Here is an 18054-nt window from a genome sequence, read left to right as displayed (position 1 = left end):
TAACCGTCGTTGAACAGCCGACCCAATTTCATGGGTTTACGACTACTTACGTTCAACTCCGTAGCCTTGTAATTTTGAACCAATCCAGAAGACAAGGAAACTCCTGGATCAGTACCCCCAGAGGTATTGATTTGTTTGTAATAATTATTGTCGAAAATTGTATTCAAACATAAGCAGAAATAGCTTTTTTTAAAATCTTAATTTAATGATTAAGTGACTAATTAGGAACGCTCGCCTAATCATTAAATTACAATAAAAAAGCTATTTCTCCGTCTGTTTAAATACAATTTTCGACAATAATTATTAGAAAATATAAAGCTAAAACAAAATTAAGATAATTTAGATAAATGAAAGTAACTCTTCAAAGACAAGTGTAGAAGCAGTTCATAGCAGGGAAGCGCACGTAGCTATGTTTGATGACATTTTCGGTCATGGGTTCCTAGGCAATTTTAAAGTATGATGTTCCCAAATTTCCCTCCAATTTTATCTGCTGATTTTGGAGCCTCCCTGAATATTATCAAATCAAATTTAATTTTCTACTAATATTCATCACTGCATAATTTCTTCTTTTGAATTTTAAATTACATGATTTGCCGCTTCAGGACCATAATCCCATCCATATACGTGATTCTCTTTTCATAGACCAGGGGTGGCCAACCTGCAGCTCGCGAGCCACATGCGGCTCTTTGAAGGATTATTTGTGGCTCTTGATAAATGTACCAGAGTTCCCTTTTCATTTTTGTGTTATTATATTTTAAAAAATTATTATCATTCCGCATGTGTTTCAAAATGTCTTTTAAATTACTGAGAACAAATATGAAAGACTAAGTGCAACATTGTTCAAATCAAGGTGAATTTTCTATTTCCAATGTAATAATGGCACAAAAAGCATTTGTAGACTTAAAATTAATAGAGATGTAAGAAGATCAAGCTCTACAATTAAAATATAAGTCGACGGCGATTACTGAATTTTGGAAATTTGTACCACAATCGAAGTATTCTGAATTAAAAAATGTTGTTTATTGAATTATTTCAATATTCGGAACAACGTACTTATGTGAATCATTTTATTCCACTTTAAACTTCATGAAATCCAAACACCGATCAATATTAACTAACCAGCATCTCAAGGAATTAATGAGAAGAATCAATTATTAACCAAATTTTAAAGAATTATCAAGAGAAGTAAAATAAATGTGTTTAATTTTTAATATTTAAATTCAATACACATATTTTGTACTTTTACTTATATGTTCTCAATAAGTATAATTTATGTAAAAAAAATTGTTTTTAATACCTTTTTTGCATACCTTTTAAATTCGTATTTAATTGCGGCTCGCGAACAATTTCTAATTTTGAAAAATGGCTCAACTATCAAGGAGCTTGGCCATCCCTGTCATAGGCCAAGCTGGTATCGAATATGGAGCGAGTCTTTCTCACTCCAGCTGCCCAAGATCACACGGATGAGATTTCAACGTAGTACTCTCTTAATAACTTTATAACAGAACTTTTATAATAATACGAATTAATATAATTTCAACTAATTTTCAATATTTCTGCAGAAAAGTGCAAAATAAACAAGAATAAACGTTAATAAAAATTGGCAAATGAAGGTTAGAAAATAATCTCTTCCCAAAAAATGTCTGTTCTAAAATTGATCTCGAATAAAGACGATAATAAAACAAATTCTTTAAACACATTTCTTAATTATCTAGTGGTTTTAATAAGTAAATCAAGATTAAACTTCTTGATTGCAGGGTCTTTTTTAGATTTATTTTTCAGTTCTATTTTATATTTAGTTTACTACTCTTTGTTTCAGAGCCGTTTTTTTTCACGGTTTACTTTCTTTAATTCAATAACTTTTCCTACAGTTTAAAATATCCTTAGCTTGAAGTAGTGTAGAGTTTTTAGACTTCATGACTTTGACATTATAAATTAAACTTGCGATTAAATTATTGCTGACTTACCAGGAGTTTTAAAAATTTTCTGTGACTTTAAAAATAAATTAAAATAAATGGATATGAAATAAAAATGAGATGTTATCTGTGACCGTCTTAGAAAATTAAGATATCTTCCCTAATTTTAAATTTAGTCACAAATTCCGTCAATAGATTGTACTGTTGACAGAAAAAACCATCAAACATTGTTTTCTGCTACATAACCAATTATTGAATTTCAATAGTTCCACGGACGTCAGTTGATTTTGTCTCCAGACTGCGCCATTTTGTAGCTGCATATAATGTCCTTGAAAACCTATATTTATAATATTTCTGTTGACTAACTTTGGTAATATTTTGTAAAACTTGTTAATAATAAAAGTTTCATTTTAAGGGCAAAGCAACACCTTGATTTAAAAAAAAAAAATCTATTGGTTTAGGGCTATTCGTATATAGCTTTTATTATGTAAACGGTAATGTTTATCTTTCGTAAATTATATAGTTGAATTCTGGTTGCTGGTTTTTATTCTTATCAGACATTGTTTAAACAGCAACATACATGTTTACTTAGGTAAAAAAGCGATTTGAAGAATGTCAAGAAATGCTTCATGCTCCCGTGGAATGTGAAGAAGGAAAACCATTATTCCCGAATCCAGAACAAAGCGAAGTAAGTTAAACTTTCTAAGGTGTTCAAGGTTTTCTTCAACCCAAATACTTTGTAATAATCAAAATTTCTAGAAACCCTATAAAGTCATATGGTTTTACAGACAAAAATTAATTTTTAATTAGGGCATTACTTTCCAAATGCTATTGGAAAAAATTGTACTGGATATTTTTTCATTAAATCCTTTTGACATTGAATGACATCAGTTAAAAAAATACTAGTATCAAGTCCAGAAAAAAGCAAGTTAATTCAAGAAGAGAAAGGAAAAACAAGTCAAAGATTGGTTATGCTAAGAGTAATCAACTGATTGTTAATAAAGTAAACTCTGTCGAAGACAGAATCTGTATAACTTGAATTTTAGCCCGAAATAGGAATTTTGGAAAAGACTTTTCTTATGCTAGAGTTAATAATATTAGCTTAATTTTCACATGTCGGATTCTTCATAGGAATAGAAAAGAAAAGTCAAAGTCACTTTTATGACCGTTTTCTTGAAAATTAACCGATTGTTAAGGGGTTAAGAAGTGTGCGAAGTAAACCAATGATATAAAAATGTCTTATTGTTACAGTCATTGCATATTGCTGCCGTTATTTGTTCTTCCACTTGATTGGTTATGTTGTTAAAGATGGGTGAATGTTTCGGTTACATCCTATGTCATTATCGGTCGGACTAAAATGGAGAAACATTTACACTATCAGCTTTCTTCTTAAGGCTGATTGCGTAACTTTCTTTTATGTCAATTCCATTTATATATGATACATAAATACAAATTTGTAAATAAATGAATTAATTTATTTTTGATTAATTTTTTTATAATTATTTTTTAAATAAGATTTTTAAAATTAATAAACTAAAATGCATTTAAGAGCCAGTTGCATTTACAATTGTAGTTTCTTTTCATAACTTGAAACAAAAAAAGTTTTTAGCAACACACCATGACATATTAAAAAACCTCGTTTTATTTTAACGAATTTTTCATTTGGAAATTTCTATATGAAACATTTTTTGATAGCACAATCGAATCTAAATAGTTTTGTTATTTTTTGACACAGAAAGTAATATAATAACAGTTTATAATAATAAATATTAAAAATAACGTAAAATAACGTAAATGTGAGGATGAAAGGCGCAAGTTGTGTCAAAAATTCCTGGAAAAACTTCGGTGCAAATTTGTGACCCAATTCATGATAATTAGTACTAACAAGTACGAATTACTAATTTAATTAAACCAGGACAAACTTTTTGTGATGTAATCATAAGAAGATAATGCAAATTATTTTTTCATTACGTTACTTGATGGTTTACATCTTTTTTAATAAAAATATCTTTTATTTCCTTTTCAGATTTTTGATTGCATAGCTGAGAAATTTCCAACGGTGAGTAAGAATATCACGAATTTAAGAAAATAAATTAGAATTTTAGAACTTCAGGTTTTGATATTATATATTTTAAATTCTAATCATAGGTTGAAGGAGAAGATCGAGAAAAGATGAGGAATTTTGAAGTAAGTCCACATTAAAGGCTTAACTTCATTTTTTAGTAATATTAAAAGTTAAAAATGATCCATCTTTTAAAAATAGCACATTTACGCAAGGGTAATTTATTATTATGAAATATGCTATATTTTAAAACTATAATTAACAGCCTTAGTTTGCATAAAATCAAGAAATGGTTCAATTGTTAACAAATTAAATAGTTAATGTCTGGGAATCTTTTAATATTGCATATTTCCGTTTTTATATATAAAAAAATAGCATCATTAATTATCATTTTAATTCATGCAAAACTTCTGGTTTTATTTTATTAAAAAATCATATTTGTACACATTTTAATCACTACAAAAGTTTTTAATCAGGAAAATTGATCTAAAGTCAGCAGAACATATTTGATTCATTTATTATATTTGTGAAATCTGCAAAACTTCAGATATGTGGGATTAAAATTTAAAAATATTTTCAAAAGAAACTTAAAAAAGTTATTTTCCAAGTATGTAATTCTAATTATGAATAATTTGATAAAAATCTATAGATATTTTTGGGTTCTTTAATATTTTTTTAAAAGAAATCGTTCAATTATTTTGCTAGTTGAATAAAATTTTTATATAACAATATCGAAACATTTCACTGTAAAAAAAAAAATTTATGGAGCACGCATGCAAACTTGCAGCTCATTTATGGTGCCAAGGTGAAACATTTTATCATGCTAATTAATTGACTAATTAATTTGATTGCTAATTAATTTGATTACGTGATAGTACAAAACGAAAAGAAAATTTGGTAAAATTATCCTTCTATATGGTAATGACAGTGTCGTCCGGCTTGTGTAGGGATTAGGGAACTGTCCTTGCATCAGAAAGGTTCTGGATTCGAATCCTGGGCAAGGCATGGGTGTTCTTTCCTTCTCTGTACTATCTGTCCTTACTGTGGGAGCAACGTTGGCCCACCTAATATGGTGCCCCTGAAAGAGTGACCAACAAATCTGCCCTTCAGGTGCCTGTATGCCCTAGATCATTATGCAGGTGGTCATTGGAAAAAGAATGGTAATGACAGTTTTCGCAACAAAAAAAAATAAACATTACTCTGATTTCTGAAACGGTATTTAAACCATTGGTTATGTAATTTTTCCGTTCATATAGAAACGGCTTACCGGAAATTCAGGTTTTCAAGATGATAGTTCTTAGCACATTTGGTAAAAAAAAAAAAATACAAAACTGAAAAGTAAATCTATTAAGTTTTTTTGGTTTTTATGCCATGATTTAGGGTATTATGATAAAATTAGCAAATATTACCACAGTTACCAAGCTTTATCACACATTATGAAACCATATTTAAATGTTTGATGTTCCCTTTGAGTCATATACATGATAAATTTTACCATATTCTTCCAGTTTTACCAATACTTTTTTTCTCAGTATATGGATCATCTTTAAGAGAATCACGGTTTCATTTAAAAATTAATAAGAGAAGAAAATTTTTTTATGATCACGTTACTGGCTGAAGCTTAGAAACCAGTTATTCAACAGATTATTTAGTTAATGTGCAGGTGAACTAGGGTGATACGCTTTGAAGTGTCAAAAAAATAGTTTCATTTCTCAATTTACATAAGTAATTGACAAATTACCTCGTTAAACTGCTCCTTACCTAAGGTACTCGTTAAAGGGAAAAGATTTTTGAAAATAATACAGCAACATTTCTATTCTCAATGTTAAATAAGTACTCAAATCTCATGAAACTCTTTATTTTGACGAAATTACTTTCTGGTATATATGCTTGAGTGATTATTTTGTCAAAGTGACGAAATAACTATCGACTCTTCGAGAAAATAAATTTCATCAAAAGTAAAGAAATCTTCAAAAAAGTACGGGCTGCTTTGTTGATAATTTTTTCGTGGGCTCCATAAAGGGGAATCAATGTCACCCTAACAACACAAGAAGAACAGGCAGACGTGGAAATTACATCCATGTCGGAAGACAGTTTCGAACCTAAGATATATCTGATATAAGATCAGCTCTTTGACTGTCATGCAGCCTGGTCGACTTGCACCATCGTTATAGTTTCGATCATCTAGTTTTCATTCTAGTTCTGTCATTCTAGTTAACAATCTCCCACAATGTACTACGGTGAGGTTTCAAATTATGAAAACATTTTGGTCATAGATTTGAAAGTTCGTTTTTCATCGCAAATCACGTGATTTATAGCTAAATGATTCTCAAAATTAACGAAATACAACTCAAGGATTACAGAACCGTCAAAAGTGACAGCTTTATTTCCGAGCGTGTGCTTGAAGCAATGTATTATTTGTTAATATCTAAGTAATGAAGTCAATACAATCAAGCAACCAACAAACTAGTTGCTGGAAACAATCTCCATTTAAATCCAAATAAAACTTTTCCATTTTTTTATTTCCAATGGCAGGGAATGCAAACAATAACACAGAGGAACAATAGAAATAGAAAATATCAAAAGACCGAAGTTATCTTCCCAAAAGCTCTCTCGTACGCCAATATCTTGCGGTCTCCGAGTCAAGTCCGTGGAGCCTCCTACAGCAATGGAGGTGCTCTCTATTCATTGGTGCTCCAGAACCACACAGTTGACACTGAGGGTGGTTATAAATACCTATATGATGCAGGTGTTCTCCTAAAGAATCATGACCTGTTAGGAGTCGAAAGGTGGCTACTGCATCTCGGCGAGGCTTATCTGGTATTGCCTTAATATCTGCCTCACTCCAGTTCTTATTCCTTATGCTTTCTCGTAGGTCAGCAAAGGCATTCATTTTCATTATGTTTTTTATATGTAGTTTTATGGAATGGTATGACAGTCCAGAGCAACTTGGTTGAAGAATTTGTGTTCCCTTGCGAGCAAGAAAGTATCCAAATAAAACTAAAATGTAAAGAATTAAACTGTTCAAAATATCACTTCATTTAAAGTTATTGTCATTATGTTATTTTTTCTAATCAGGTTAATACAACCAAACGATCAACAGATTCATTGATGGAATGAGAGAAACAAATTTTTGATCTTTAACTATATGGTATCCGCTAAAACTCACATTATCCAGGTAAAATGCAAACCACTCACCATTCCTAGAGTCATTCTACAGATTAGCCAGGCGTTAATGTACAATGAGCAAAAAAACGGACCACCCTGAATAACTTTTGATCTAATGATCTGATCTTTACGTTCTTTGAGTCAATCTTAATGGTTCGAAGGGGTAACATCGAATATGCCAATTAATTAGTGCAGACGATATTTTAAGTTACAACATCAGACACAAAAACGTATTTTCTCTAAATAAACATGCCTTTTTTTCTGATTCAGATGTCTTACCAGCAAAATTTAGGGGGTAGCCCCGATCTGGAAAATATGGTCCCCATAGTTTGGTCAGGAGAGCAATTCAAAGTTTGGACCTCTTAATGTTAATTTTACTTTTTCCTTATTTCACCTCACGCCGAGAATTTTTTAAGCGAAAATTTTTTTTTTCAGAATATTATAAAATTCGTTTATTCTAAAGTAACTTCGTTCAAAAAAATAAGCTTCAGTAGTTGTTTGTTACTTATTGTTTTTTTATTTAATAACAGTTGAATAAAATTGATTTGTAAGGTATTGATTTCTTACATAATTTTCAAGTATATCTTTACATGGCAGAATGGAAAATTTGGACGGAATCGGCGGAATATTAAATGAGAAATTTAAATTTACGACTTTTTTAAAATTTGATTTCTCAGGAACTATTCGATCAATATCGCTAAAATTTTGTTTGTGCCATTTAAAATTAGATGCTTTATTAAAATGATAAAAAAAAAACTATATACCTTACAATTAAAAAAATCTTTTTGACTATTGTTAAATAAAATAATGCAATTTAATAAATATTTACAGAAATGTTTTGTGTGGAATTATCTTTGATGAACAAATTTCAAAATTGTGTACAAAAATTTTTCGATTTGGTTAAAAATCTCTCGAGATATGGCGCAATAAGCAAAAAGAAAGAATTACATTAAGAGGTGCAAACTTTGAAATGCTTTTCAGACCAAAGTATTGGGACAATATTTCCCAGATTGCCGTATACTTTGGGGGGGGGGGGTAGGTCATAAATCCGAATCCGTAGAAAAAAAGGTACGTTTATTCAGAGAAAGTACTGTTTTGAGTCTGATTTCGTTATCTAAAATATCGTCTACATTGACTAATTAGCATATTCGAAGTCACCCCCTTCAACCATTAAGATTGAGTTCTACAATGTGAAGATCCGATGATTAGATCAAGAGCTATGCAGGGTAGTCCATATTTTTTAATTTTATTTATTTATTTATTTTAGCGCACTGTGCATATAAACGGCTTTATAGTTTCAGAGGTAACAATGAGGCGATTCTAAGTAACGATATTATGATTAAACACTGAGTCAATTTTTCTTATTGTGCAGGGCAGTGTTTCCCAAACTTATGACTTTTGTGTACCCACTCTAAATTTTCGAAACGCTGTGTACCACTGATAAAAAAATGAATGTATTTTTAACTATAAAAAAATGCACAAAAGTGTAAAACCACAACTGGCTGTTGACACCACTAATTATTAACTGTTAACTCTGCAACAAATAGCCAATAGAAAAATACGTTCATGGCTAGCTTTGCTTTTCAATAAAATTTTTTGAAACTTTCGTTTGTTGCAAGATATTTCGCATAAAAACGCGCACCCCCACTAAACTGTTCCCGTACCCCTGGGGGTACGCATACCACACTTTGGGAAACACTGTGTAGGGTATATTAGTTACTAGTATAAATGAAATGTATATTTTTTCCTTTTAGAAATGTGCTAGAACACTACATGCTGAGACATGCAAGATTCCTAAATATCTGTGATTTCTGCGAAACATTTCATTAATTGTCAGGTGTATAATAGTAAAAAATATCAGTTTTTATTTAGTTATATTTTATTTTATTATAATGCTGTCAGTGCAATGCAATATTTGAATCAAAATAAAAGTCTTTATGAAATCAGTTGTCAGATTTTTTACACGCACACGTATGGAGAGATTGTTGCAGTAATTAAGTTATCACTCTCTCTCTCTCACTCTCTTAATTTAATTTATTGCTTTTTTCAGGGGCTCTAGCTTTTTCTTTTGTCTTACTTTCAAGTCAAATTATGAAATGACGGTCTCGAGAGAAAGCAATTGTTCAACACCAATAGATACAAAGTCACTATTTAAAGCAAAAAAAAAGTAAAAAGAAAATTCCGAAAAAGCACTTAAATTTGCTAGAACTTTTGAAAGACTTAGAATCTCAGAAAGAAATTTCACATTAAGTTCATAAATGGAAGGTGTCCTTTTAACACGTCAAATTTCAACTTTGTAGCAGCATTTAAGGGATCTGTAAGTCAGCCCACGTGATATTTTTACCCCAAGTTAAACAAGTTAATAACTCTCGAACTAATAATCGAATCTTATTTTTTTATTGCATTATACTTCTTGTAGATTTTCTCCTCTACATATCATTGTTATTACAGATTTCTAAGACTCGTAGTTTTTGCTCAGAAAAACAAAATGTAGCGCTAAGTTTAACATCCAAAAAAGCAGTGGCAGTGACTCTTACAATTTTTCATTATAGGGAGACAATAATTTTTCTACATTACAATACTATAAAAAATTTTGACTAAGGAAACGATACAAATAAAATAACAAGTAATTGCATAAAAGAGTACAAAACTAACTTAAAATATGCAAGAAAACATCATGGAATTTAAGAGTTATTTTGAAGAAGACCTAAAATAAAGTGTCAGCTCTATTTTGTTCAGTTTGAAAGCAAGGTATGCTAATTTATTTTGTTAACCAAAATTTTGCTTTTCATCTATCCATATTTCTTAACAAGCGGTAACAGACATAAATAATTTTATTGCTCTATTTTTTATTAATGAATAAAAAATAATCGTTAGTTATTTCATTGACGATTGCGAACTCAAACACGGTACAAAAAATAAGCGCAGAATATGAAAACGTAATTAGGACAACCATTAAATTTTCTGCCTAATCATTGATTTATGAACCAGCAACATTTGTAAGGCTTTCTGGATACAAGAGAAAATTATCAGTTTAATCATTGTAAAACTCCTTATTCACGTCACTAATCATCATAATAACACGGAAATGATGTGTCACAGCGAAATAATCAGCTATTTATTTAACAACTGACTGAAATCTTAAATTAAAATCCTTCTTAAATGAAAGCAGAATGCCTAATATATCAATAGTATTGTTCTTATTGTCAATTACGTGCGGTGGGTATGGATCTCAACTTCCGACTATGACGAAGTCGGAGGTGCAAAATATCATAAATTGTATCAGTGACTGTAAGTATTTTCTACAATTTTCTAATATGTATAGTGCAAAATGATTTATGTGCCCAATACAATGCAATGTGTACAATCCAAGTACAATTAAAAGTGATTTTTTTCTACGATAAGTCAATAAAGTGAAGCCATTTTCAAGTTAATTTTCGCAAGTTATTTTCAGCATTTGAGATGATTTGCGCGATTGAACAATGTAAGCCAGCAATTCTCAAATGGTGTTCCGAGGATCCCTAGGGTTCCGTGGAAAGGTTACATGGTTTCCAAGACATACCATTTATGATTTTCGAAACATGTAATTAAATTTATACCTCATTGGTTGTGCATTATATATTTGATAATTCCTTTATTATTATGAAATTACTTAATTAAAATATTTGTGAAAAAAGAAATTTAAAAGTAAAATGCTTTTTCAAACAACAATATAAGGAATAAATTATTAAAAGGATGTACGATTTATGAAAAATTTTATTAGAATTCAGCATCGAATAAAAATAAAAATATTCTACAATGTGGAGATATGTACCTCTGATAACCATTCTCAGAGTTTATTTTCGTCCCTCTTCATTTTTATTTTAATCGAATATTATACATATTATAATACATAATAATATTATACATATTATATATATAATAATATTATTATACAAATCATAATACGTAATGCATATAATTATACATATAATAACATACATATTTCGGCTCAATCATTTTCAGTTTTTACATACCATTAAATCAAAATAAGAAACAAGAGTAGATTCCTCTTCAGACCTGTGTCTCCAACTGTCTGACATAAAATCCAATTTTAAGACTAAATATTCTTATAACCATATGATAAAAAAATTTCCTCCCTCATTCATTTACTAAATATTTTCAAAATAATTGATAAAATTTAGAGAACTACATATTTTAAAAATAATAAATAATTCTTCGGTTGTTAATATGTTCATAATTGCTGATAAAATTTAGGGCTTCACAACTAGAAAAAATTGGGAACCACTGTAGTAAGTTATAGTTTATTTTCACATTTTCAAGTTCTTAATACATAGTTCAGTATCACGTAGTAAAATTTGAACTTCTGCTGAAAAAATTAAACATATTGAAGATAATCTGAAACAATTCCAAGTTGCTATTTTTTTTTAAAAAAAATCAGCTGCATTCTAATTATTTTGTTATATTTTTGAACGTTTTTGATTCGAATCTGCAATCGAGATGCCTAAAAAGCAAAATTTTTTGTAGCGAAGATAGAAATTGTGCCACTGAGGCAATTTTCTGAAACAAACTATTGATAAATTGTGCTCTTAATTATAATAGAATTATCTCATTTATTTTTTTTTGTTGGAAAACTTGCAAAGCCTAAAAGCAAACAATGAGTTTCGGAACAAAACGATAAATAAAGTTTGTTCTGAATACTGATTCGATCGTCTCATTTATAGTTTTGCTGAAGAATCTATTAGGTTTCAACTATGAAACCTAACTATAGTAAACTACGGCCCAAGAACCCATAAAGTTTCAACTAAAAATGAATTGTCTTCTAAATTATGATATAATTTTTTATTCTTTTGTTTTATTTGAAAACCTCTTAGGACTAACGTATTATTAGAATAGTTTTACTTAAATATAAATGTATTAAGTTAAATTCAATAAACTCAAAAAATTAAAAAAATTTTGTGTATTTCTTTAGCATATCTTTGCTTCTTTAAAACTGCTCACCAAATAATAATTTTTGTAAGATACATGATATAAATAAGTTTCTTTGCAGCAAAGAATTTTCACGCCTGTAAGCGATATGAAGAATGTAATGATATGATGCCTCAGAGTGTAAGTTTATTTTTCTAATAAAATTATTGCGCGATAATTTACACACAAAATTTAAAGCGAAACTAAATGCAGAAATTAATTTTAATTTTAAAAAAATGAATAAATAAGTGAAATAAGATCAAAGAGATTACCAGAGTACCTCGAGGTGGTTGGTTCTCTTTTACAAGAGGAACAGTCTGAATTAAAACTTAAAGACCATGGAACTTTGAATAAAAAATAATTTATTATTAATATAAAAATAATTATATAAATTAAACAAAAAAGATTTAACTATTATTGTATTATTAAAAAATATAAACTTTTGTCTAATTCTGTAGAAGCTGATTTTTCCTCTTACATCAAATAATTTTAATTTCTTGAAAGAAATTAGTTACTAACAAAGTTTGGGGCTTGTTTTATTCCATTCGTCTTCTATAGTATAAAGTTTTAGGTTTACTCCGGCCCTTTTCTACCGTAATTATCTTTGAACTACAGTCTTTGGTCTTTGGGATAGAACGGCTAAAAATTGATTGATTTTATTCTAATTCAATCTGCCCTCTTTCATGATTAATAACAACTATATTTTTTTTCTCTTCACAATAATCACAAAAACTTGGAAGGAAAAGCATGGTAAAGAGTTGTCAGAATCTTCATATTTACAGTAATATTTAATCCAGTATGTGCAAAAAAAAATGTGCGCAGCTTTAAAGTTTTTACTAAGTCTAAAATAAAATTTGTCGACAATTCCATATTTACAAATCAAATTTGTAGCGTCATTTCTTAACAATTTACTAAAATAAATAATTTCATAGTAATATTTATGTTCCTTTTTATTTATTTTTTTCATTATTCCTTTTTATTTATTACAAGTATTAATGCTTTTATTTAGACTGTATGGTGTAAAATGGCATTGAAAGTACAAAATATTAGTAAAAGTATAGTAAATTTACAATAAAAATTTAGTAAGTTAAATTACAGTTAAATTACAATGAAGATTAAAATACAATATCTAGAACCAATTTTACAAGGACGGTACCATAAAACAGGATCCACACTAAGACTATGATGAGTAAAATTGCAATGTTAAGAAAAAGGCAGAAGTGTGGTAAATTACAGTTAAACTACAATGTAGATTAAAATTACTAGGCAATGAATCTTAATTATGGGAACCACACATTTACAATATGGATTTACTATTCCTCTTCTGTGAATCTAGCTGCAGGACTATTTAAAATTGAATATAGTATACAGTATATTAAAAAGCGAACATTTAAGACTCTACAACTAAGTTATATTCTTTTTGCTGTAGTTATCAACTAATAAGAACTAAAGCGTTGCAAACTAAATTACAATTATACTATATATTCACTCAGGTTATCAAACGATTCGAAAAATGCCAAAAAATTCTCAACGCCCCTTGGAAATGTAAAAAAGGAAAGCCACTTTTCTCTAATCCGGAACCTCCCAGCAAGGTAAGTTAAAGAATTTCTCTAGTGTAAGAAGGAAAAAGCTTTTTCCATCCACTTTATATCCATAATTGTAGAACTGTTTGTTATTCTAATACTTTACGACATATGTAGCAATTTTTTCTGAGTATTTCCTAGGTAACGAAAAAAAAAAAAAAACTGAAAGAAAAAGATCGAGATATGATTTTTAAAAAATTACCAGAAAGCAGCTAATACTGTACCGATTTAAAGGCCATTTTTGACGAAAAATATTAAAAAACATTTAAATTAAATTAAGATACTTTAGATAAATATACGCACGTGTTCAAAGGCACACGTAGGAACAATTCAAAAAAAGGGAAGATTTCCCTGATTTTCCCTCTCTCCCCTCTAAGTTTGCCCTATGATTTTGGAATCACCTGTTTTGAATCACCCTGTATAGTAAGTGAATTAAATCACCTGCTATTAAGGATTTTTTTCTTTCTTAAATTTGCGTATTGTTAATGCTTTATTGTTTCATAAGTTTGTGTAATTTTCAAGGCTTAATTTAAAAGTGTTAATTGGTAATAAAATATTTTGTCCTTGTATTCAAAGTTTTATCTAAACTAGACTTTTTGGACTAGAAAAAATAAACTAAATAAAGTTTGCAATTATTTAAAAAAGCACTTTAACAAAATTATGAGTCATAATAGGAAAATTACAGCTTATTTTTATTCCAAAACTATATCTTTACGAAATATTTATGTAACTCTCCCCCTTTTACAGTGGGATTTTTTCTATAATCTCATTTACAATTAGTTCTCTTCTATTTTTTCATTACTTTATCTACTTTTATCAATTCTTAAGATTTTTCAATTCATTTAATCACATTCCCCTTTAAACAATATTTACTTACTGTCTCCCCAGATTTTTGACTGCATAGAAGAGAAATTTCCAGCAGTAAGTAAGACTTCGAATTAATAAATTACACATTAATCAAAATTGTATGTTTTTTTTTTTGCGAACATTTTCCTTTTTTAAATATTTAATTATATTATTATAGGTTGAAGGAGAAGATCAGAAAAAGATGATGGATTTTGAAGTTAGTAAAAATTTAAAAAAAACAAAACAACAACTATAATTTTCAATTTGAAAATAATCTCTTGTCAATATTCCGAAGATGCAGATAATCGGTTAACCTCCCTTTGTTTATTTAATGTAAAGACACACCTAGACAGAAACGATTTTATGCAAATATGTAGAGGAAAATTTATATTTAATGATTTAAGAATCAACTTTTATTTATTTTACATAAAATCGCATTTAAATATATCATGACCTAACATTAGACTGAGGGCGGATATCGCGAAGAATTTTGTCACATTTCCTATATAATCAGGACGCTATACCGCAGGAGAAATTTTCATTTCCCTCCATTAGTATTCTATAAATTAAAGTTTAGACACAAGAAAATTCAGATAAACCTAGACTAAACCATATATAATCAAACAAATGCTGAAATTGCTTTTTAAATTTTGCAAAATGCAAGCTAACTATGGCGGGATTACACAGAGGGGAAATAATTTTGCAATAATGTGCTAATATTTTGATCTTTTACAAATATTTTTTCAGTATTTAAAAATTCATGGTTAACTCTAGGTTTATCTGATCTGACTTTTCTCGAAACTTTAACTTTTGCTGTTGTTGTTTCTAATGACACTTGCACAAGCCAAGCTCGCCAGCCATTGGTCTTTTGAGAATTAAGTCAGAAAAGTGCCCATTTTGTTTGGACAAGAGAGTACTGCGATGGTGAAAGTACATCTCAACTCAGAACTCCACGGATAGATGGCAGCACAATCTATTAGTGAGGCCACTTCCTCAATTTGGACATCGAAGGGAAAGGAAATTTTCTCTGGTTCCCCGTACCACTGGTACTGCTGAGCGACTGACCTCATTTCGATTCCATAGATTTTACGAGTGCGTGTATCGAATGTACTCAGTGAGTTTTAACGGAATCGAAGATCAAACCCCAGGGGCCCTATTACCAGCTTCACGGAATCTAATTCCGATCGAAATGAAGCTCTCGTGACGTCATAAATCCGTGAATGTTAGTTAAGTCGTATTACGAGCTCTTGATTCCGCTCGGAACTAAATTCCGTTGCGAAATTATTACGAATCCCATTCCGGCAAGTATAAGAGTAAGCGAAATCTAGATTCCGATAAGAGTTTGTTTATTTTAGTGAACAAAATGGCGCTGTTTTCCGTCATACAGCTAGCTATTGCTGCAGAGAGTGATTGAAACACTATTAAGAGAAAGATCTATCGGCCTATAAGATTTTGGGTATTCCAATATCCCGACAACAAAATTTAGAAGTTAATTTAGATTGGAAATTAGTTTTTTTAAAATGGTGTTACTCATAGGCAAAATTCAGTAGTGGAAATGAATAATATCAGATTGTGGAAATTAATAACAGAAGCTACATAAAAAAAATTTACAAAAAACAATAGAATCTTAGCTAAAAAAAGGAACTATCAAAGTTAGCAATTAGAATTTCCTATATTGTTTGAAATATGCATGTGTAGGGATTTAACAATCGACAGTGTTAACCTTCAACTGTCTAAAGGTACTTTAAGATGGATGCAAGTTAACTTGTCTTATATAGTAGTGATTTGGTATTTAATATTTATAGAGGTAATTACGCCAGATATGCAGGTAAGGCTTCCTTTATTTTAATCTGGATTGTTTTCTAGGTATTCCACAATCATTGTTTGCAGGCGAATATTAATTTTTGTACGTGAAGCCATTTGAAAATACTACGTTGTAATTTCACTCTACACTACTCTCTGTACTTCAAATAAACACAAACTTGGCTTTTAGAACACAAAATTGTTGAAAATGTATGAATTTTTAATCTTTCAGTTCTAAGTTAATGCGATTTTAACTCGCATAGAAGTAGAGAATACAAACATATCGTTGCCAGATTAATAAATTAGAATTATAATAATTTTCTAATTGGTCAAAGTTAGCACCGCCTACAAACTTCAATTTCACCGGAATCGTACGGAATGGCGATTTCGATTCCGGATTCCGATATGCTCATGTTGCGGCACAGTGGGTTTTACGAAATTGGCAATCCGATGAAAGCTAGTTTCCGATCGGAATCGTTTCCGAGCGAAATAAATTTCGATGAGTTGGTAATAGGGCCCCTGGTTCTCCAGATTGGAGTCCGATTCTCGATTTATTTAGCTACCAGGACCTCACTTTAATTTTAAATTACATAAGTAAAGGAAAGAGAAAGGAGAGGTATGTGGAGAACTTTCATGAATATTTTCTTTTGTGATCCTCTTAAAAGATTTAAATAACAAATCAGTTCCCGTATAACAAGAAACTCAATACGGAAATAATTAAGAAAAAGCTGAAACTTTTTTTAAGGGTTTTAATTTGGGTTGATATGGATTTTTGAAGTTTGCCTCTTCCTCAAAGTGAGGTTAAGCAGCCATTTTGGATTTACTGAACGGAGAGGGGTTAAAAAGGAAAAAAACTTTACTGCATAAATATGTGATATATTATTTCCTATTGTCTTGCGCTTAATCGAATGACATTTCATAGGAATAATAGTTCAGAAATTATGAAAGATTTAGTAAGCATGAAGTTCTAAAATTGAAAAGAGGGAGAAATTAACTTCTAGATTTCACTTAACAACCCCTTCTGACGTGTATTAAATAGTTTAGGCATTGTTTTTCTTTCTCTCAAAAACAATGTTGCTTACTGTTGTGATAAATTATTGTCTGTTACTTTTATTATATTCTGTAATAATTATTGTCTGTTATTTTTTCTTCTAGAAATGTGCTAAGCAGTTACATAAAAGGACTTGCAAGATTCCTCAGTACCAGTGAATTCTGAGACAAAAACATTTTTTGCATAGCATAATCAAATGTTTAATTCAAATTACCATGTTACACATCCGCAGGAAAGTGGAACGATTATGAAGTAATAATAAAAATTTCGCTGTGATCAGTGTTAATAATTTTAGCGTTTGTATAACAGCACCATAGATTTAACATAATTTTCTACAAAAACAGTGCATAGGGGGAAGCCTTTTATTTTTCTTAAAGTTATACATCTGATATGATGGTTGTTGGAATACTATCATTCTTAGAACAAAGCAATAAAACATATACTGCATTGCTAAATTTATTCTGAAATAATTGTAAAATAACCGGCTGCAACGCTCATCCAATTAACAGCAAAGTTTACGATAAAGAACATTTCTTACGAATTAGAAACCGTTTGTAAAAGAATGGTTTTAAAAAACATGAAAACAAAACTATACCGCTTTTTAATCATTGACAACTCTCATGGTTTCAAAACCATAAGAAAATTTAATTGGAATAG

General features: G+C 29.7%; 2 protein-coding genes across 2 annotated transcripts in view; both read left to right on the top strand.

Annotated features, from left to right (window-relative positions):
* LOC122268836 (uncharacterized) overlaps positions 1-9089 on the top strand; it is a 32738-nt gene extending 23649 nt beyond the window's left edge. The window contains exons 3-6 of the mRNA XM_043039354.3: positions 2509-2604; positions 3943-3975; positions 4065-4103; positions 8901-9089. Coding sequence (XP_042895288.1) covers positions 2509-2604; positions 3943-3975; positions 4065-4103; positions 8901-8954 — 222 coding nt within the window. The 3' untranslated portion in view covers positions 8955-9089. The remainder of the gene's footprint in view (positions 1-2508; positions 2605-3942; positions 3976-4064; positions 4104-8900) is intronic.
* Positions 9090-10267: 1178 nt separating this feature from the next.
* LOC107450630 (uncharacterized) lies at positions 10268-17686 on the top strand. The gene is made up of 6 exons (XM_087168660.1): positions 10268-10437; positions 12197-12255; positions 13608-13706; positions 14586-14618; positions 14722-14760; positions 17502-17686. The coding sequence occupies exons 1-6, from the start codon at positions 10320-10322 to the stop codon at positions 17553-17555; spliced, it is 402 nt and encodes a 133-aa protein (XP_087024786.1). The 5' UTR covers positions 10268-10319; the 3' UTR covers positions 17556-17686.
* The last annotated feature ends 368 nt before the right edge of the window (positions 17687-18054 follow it).

This window comes from Parasteatoda tepidariorum, chromosome 7 (assembly GCF_982258835.1).
Source record: "Parasteatoda tepidariorum strain Cologne lab strain chromosome 7, Ptep-v5.0, whole genome shotgun sequence".
Taxonomy (NCBI): domain Eukaryota; kingdom Metazoa; phylum Arthropoda; class Arachnida; order Araneae; family Theridiidae; genus Parasteatoda; species Parasteatoda tepidariorum.
Note: the sequence above shows the minus strand (reverse complement) of the source record. Positions and strands in the feature narration are given on the sequence as shown.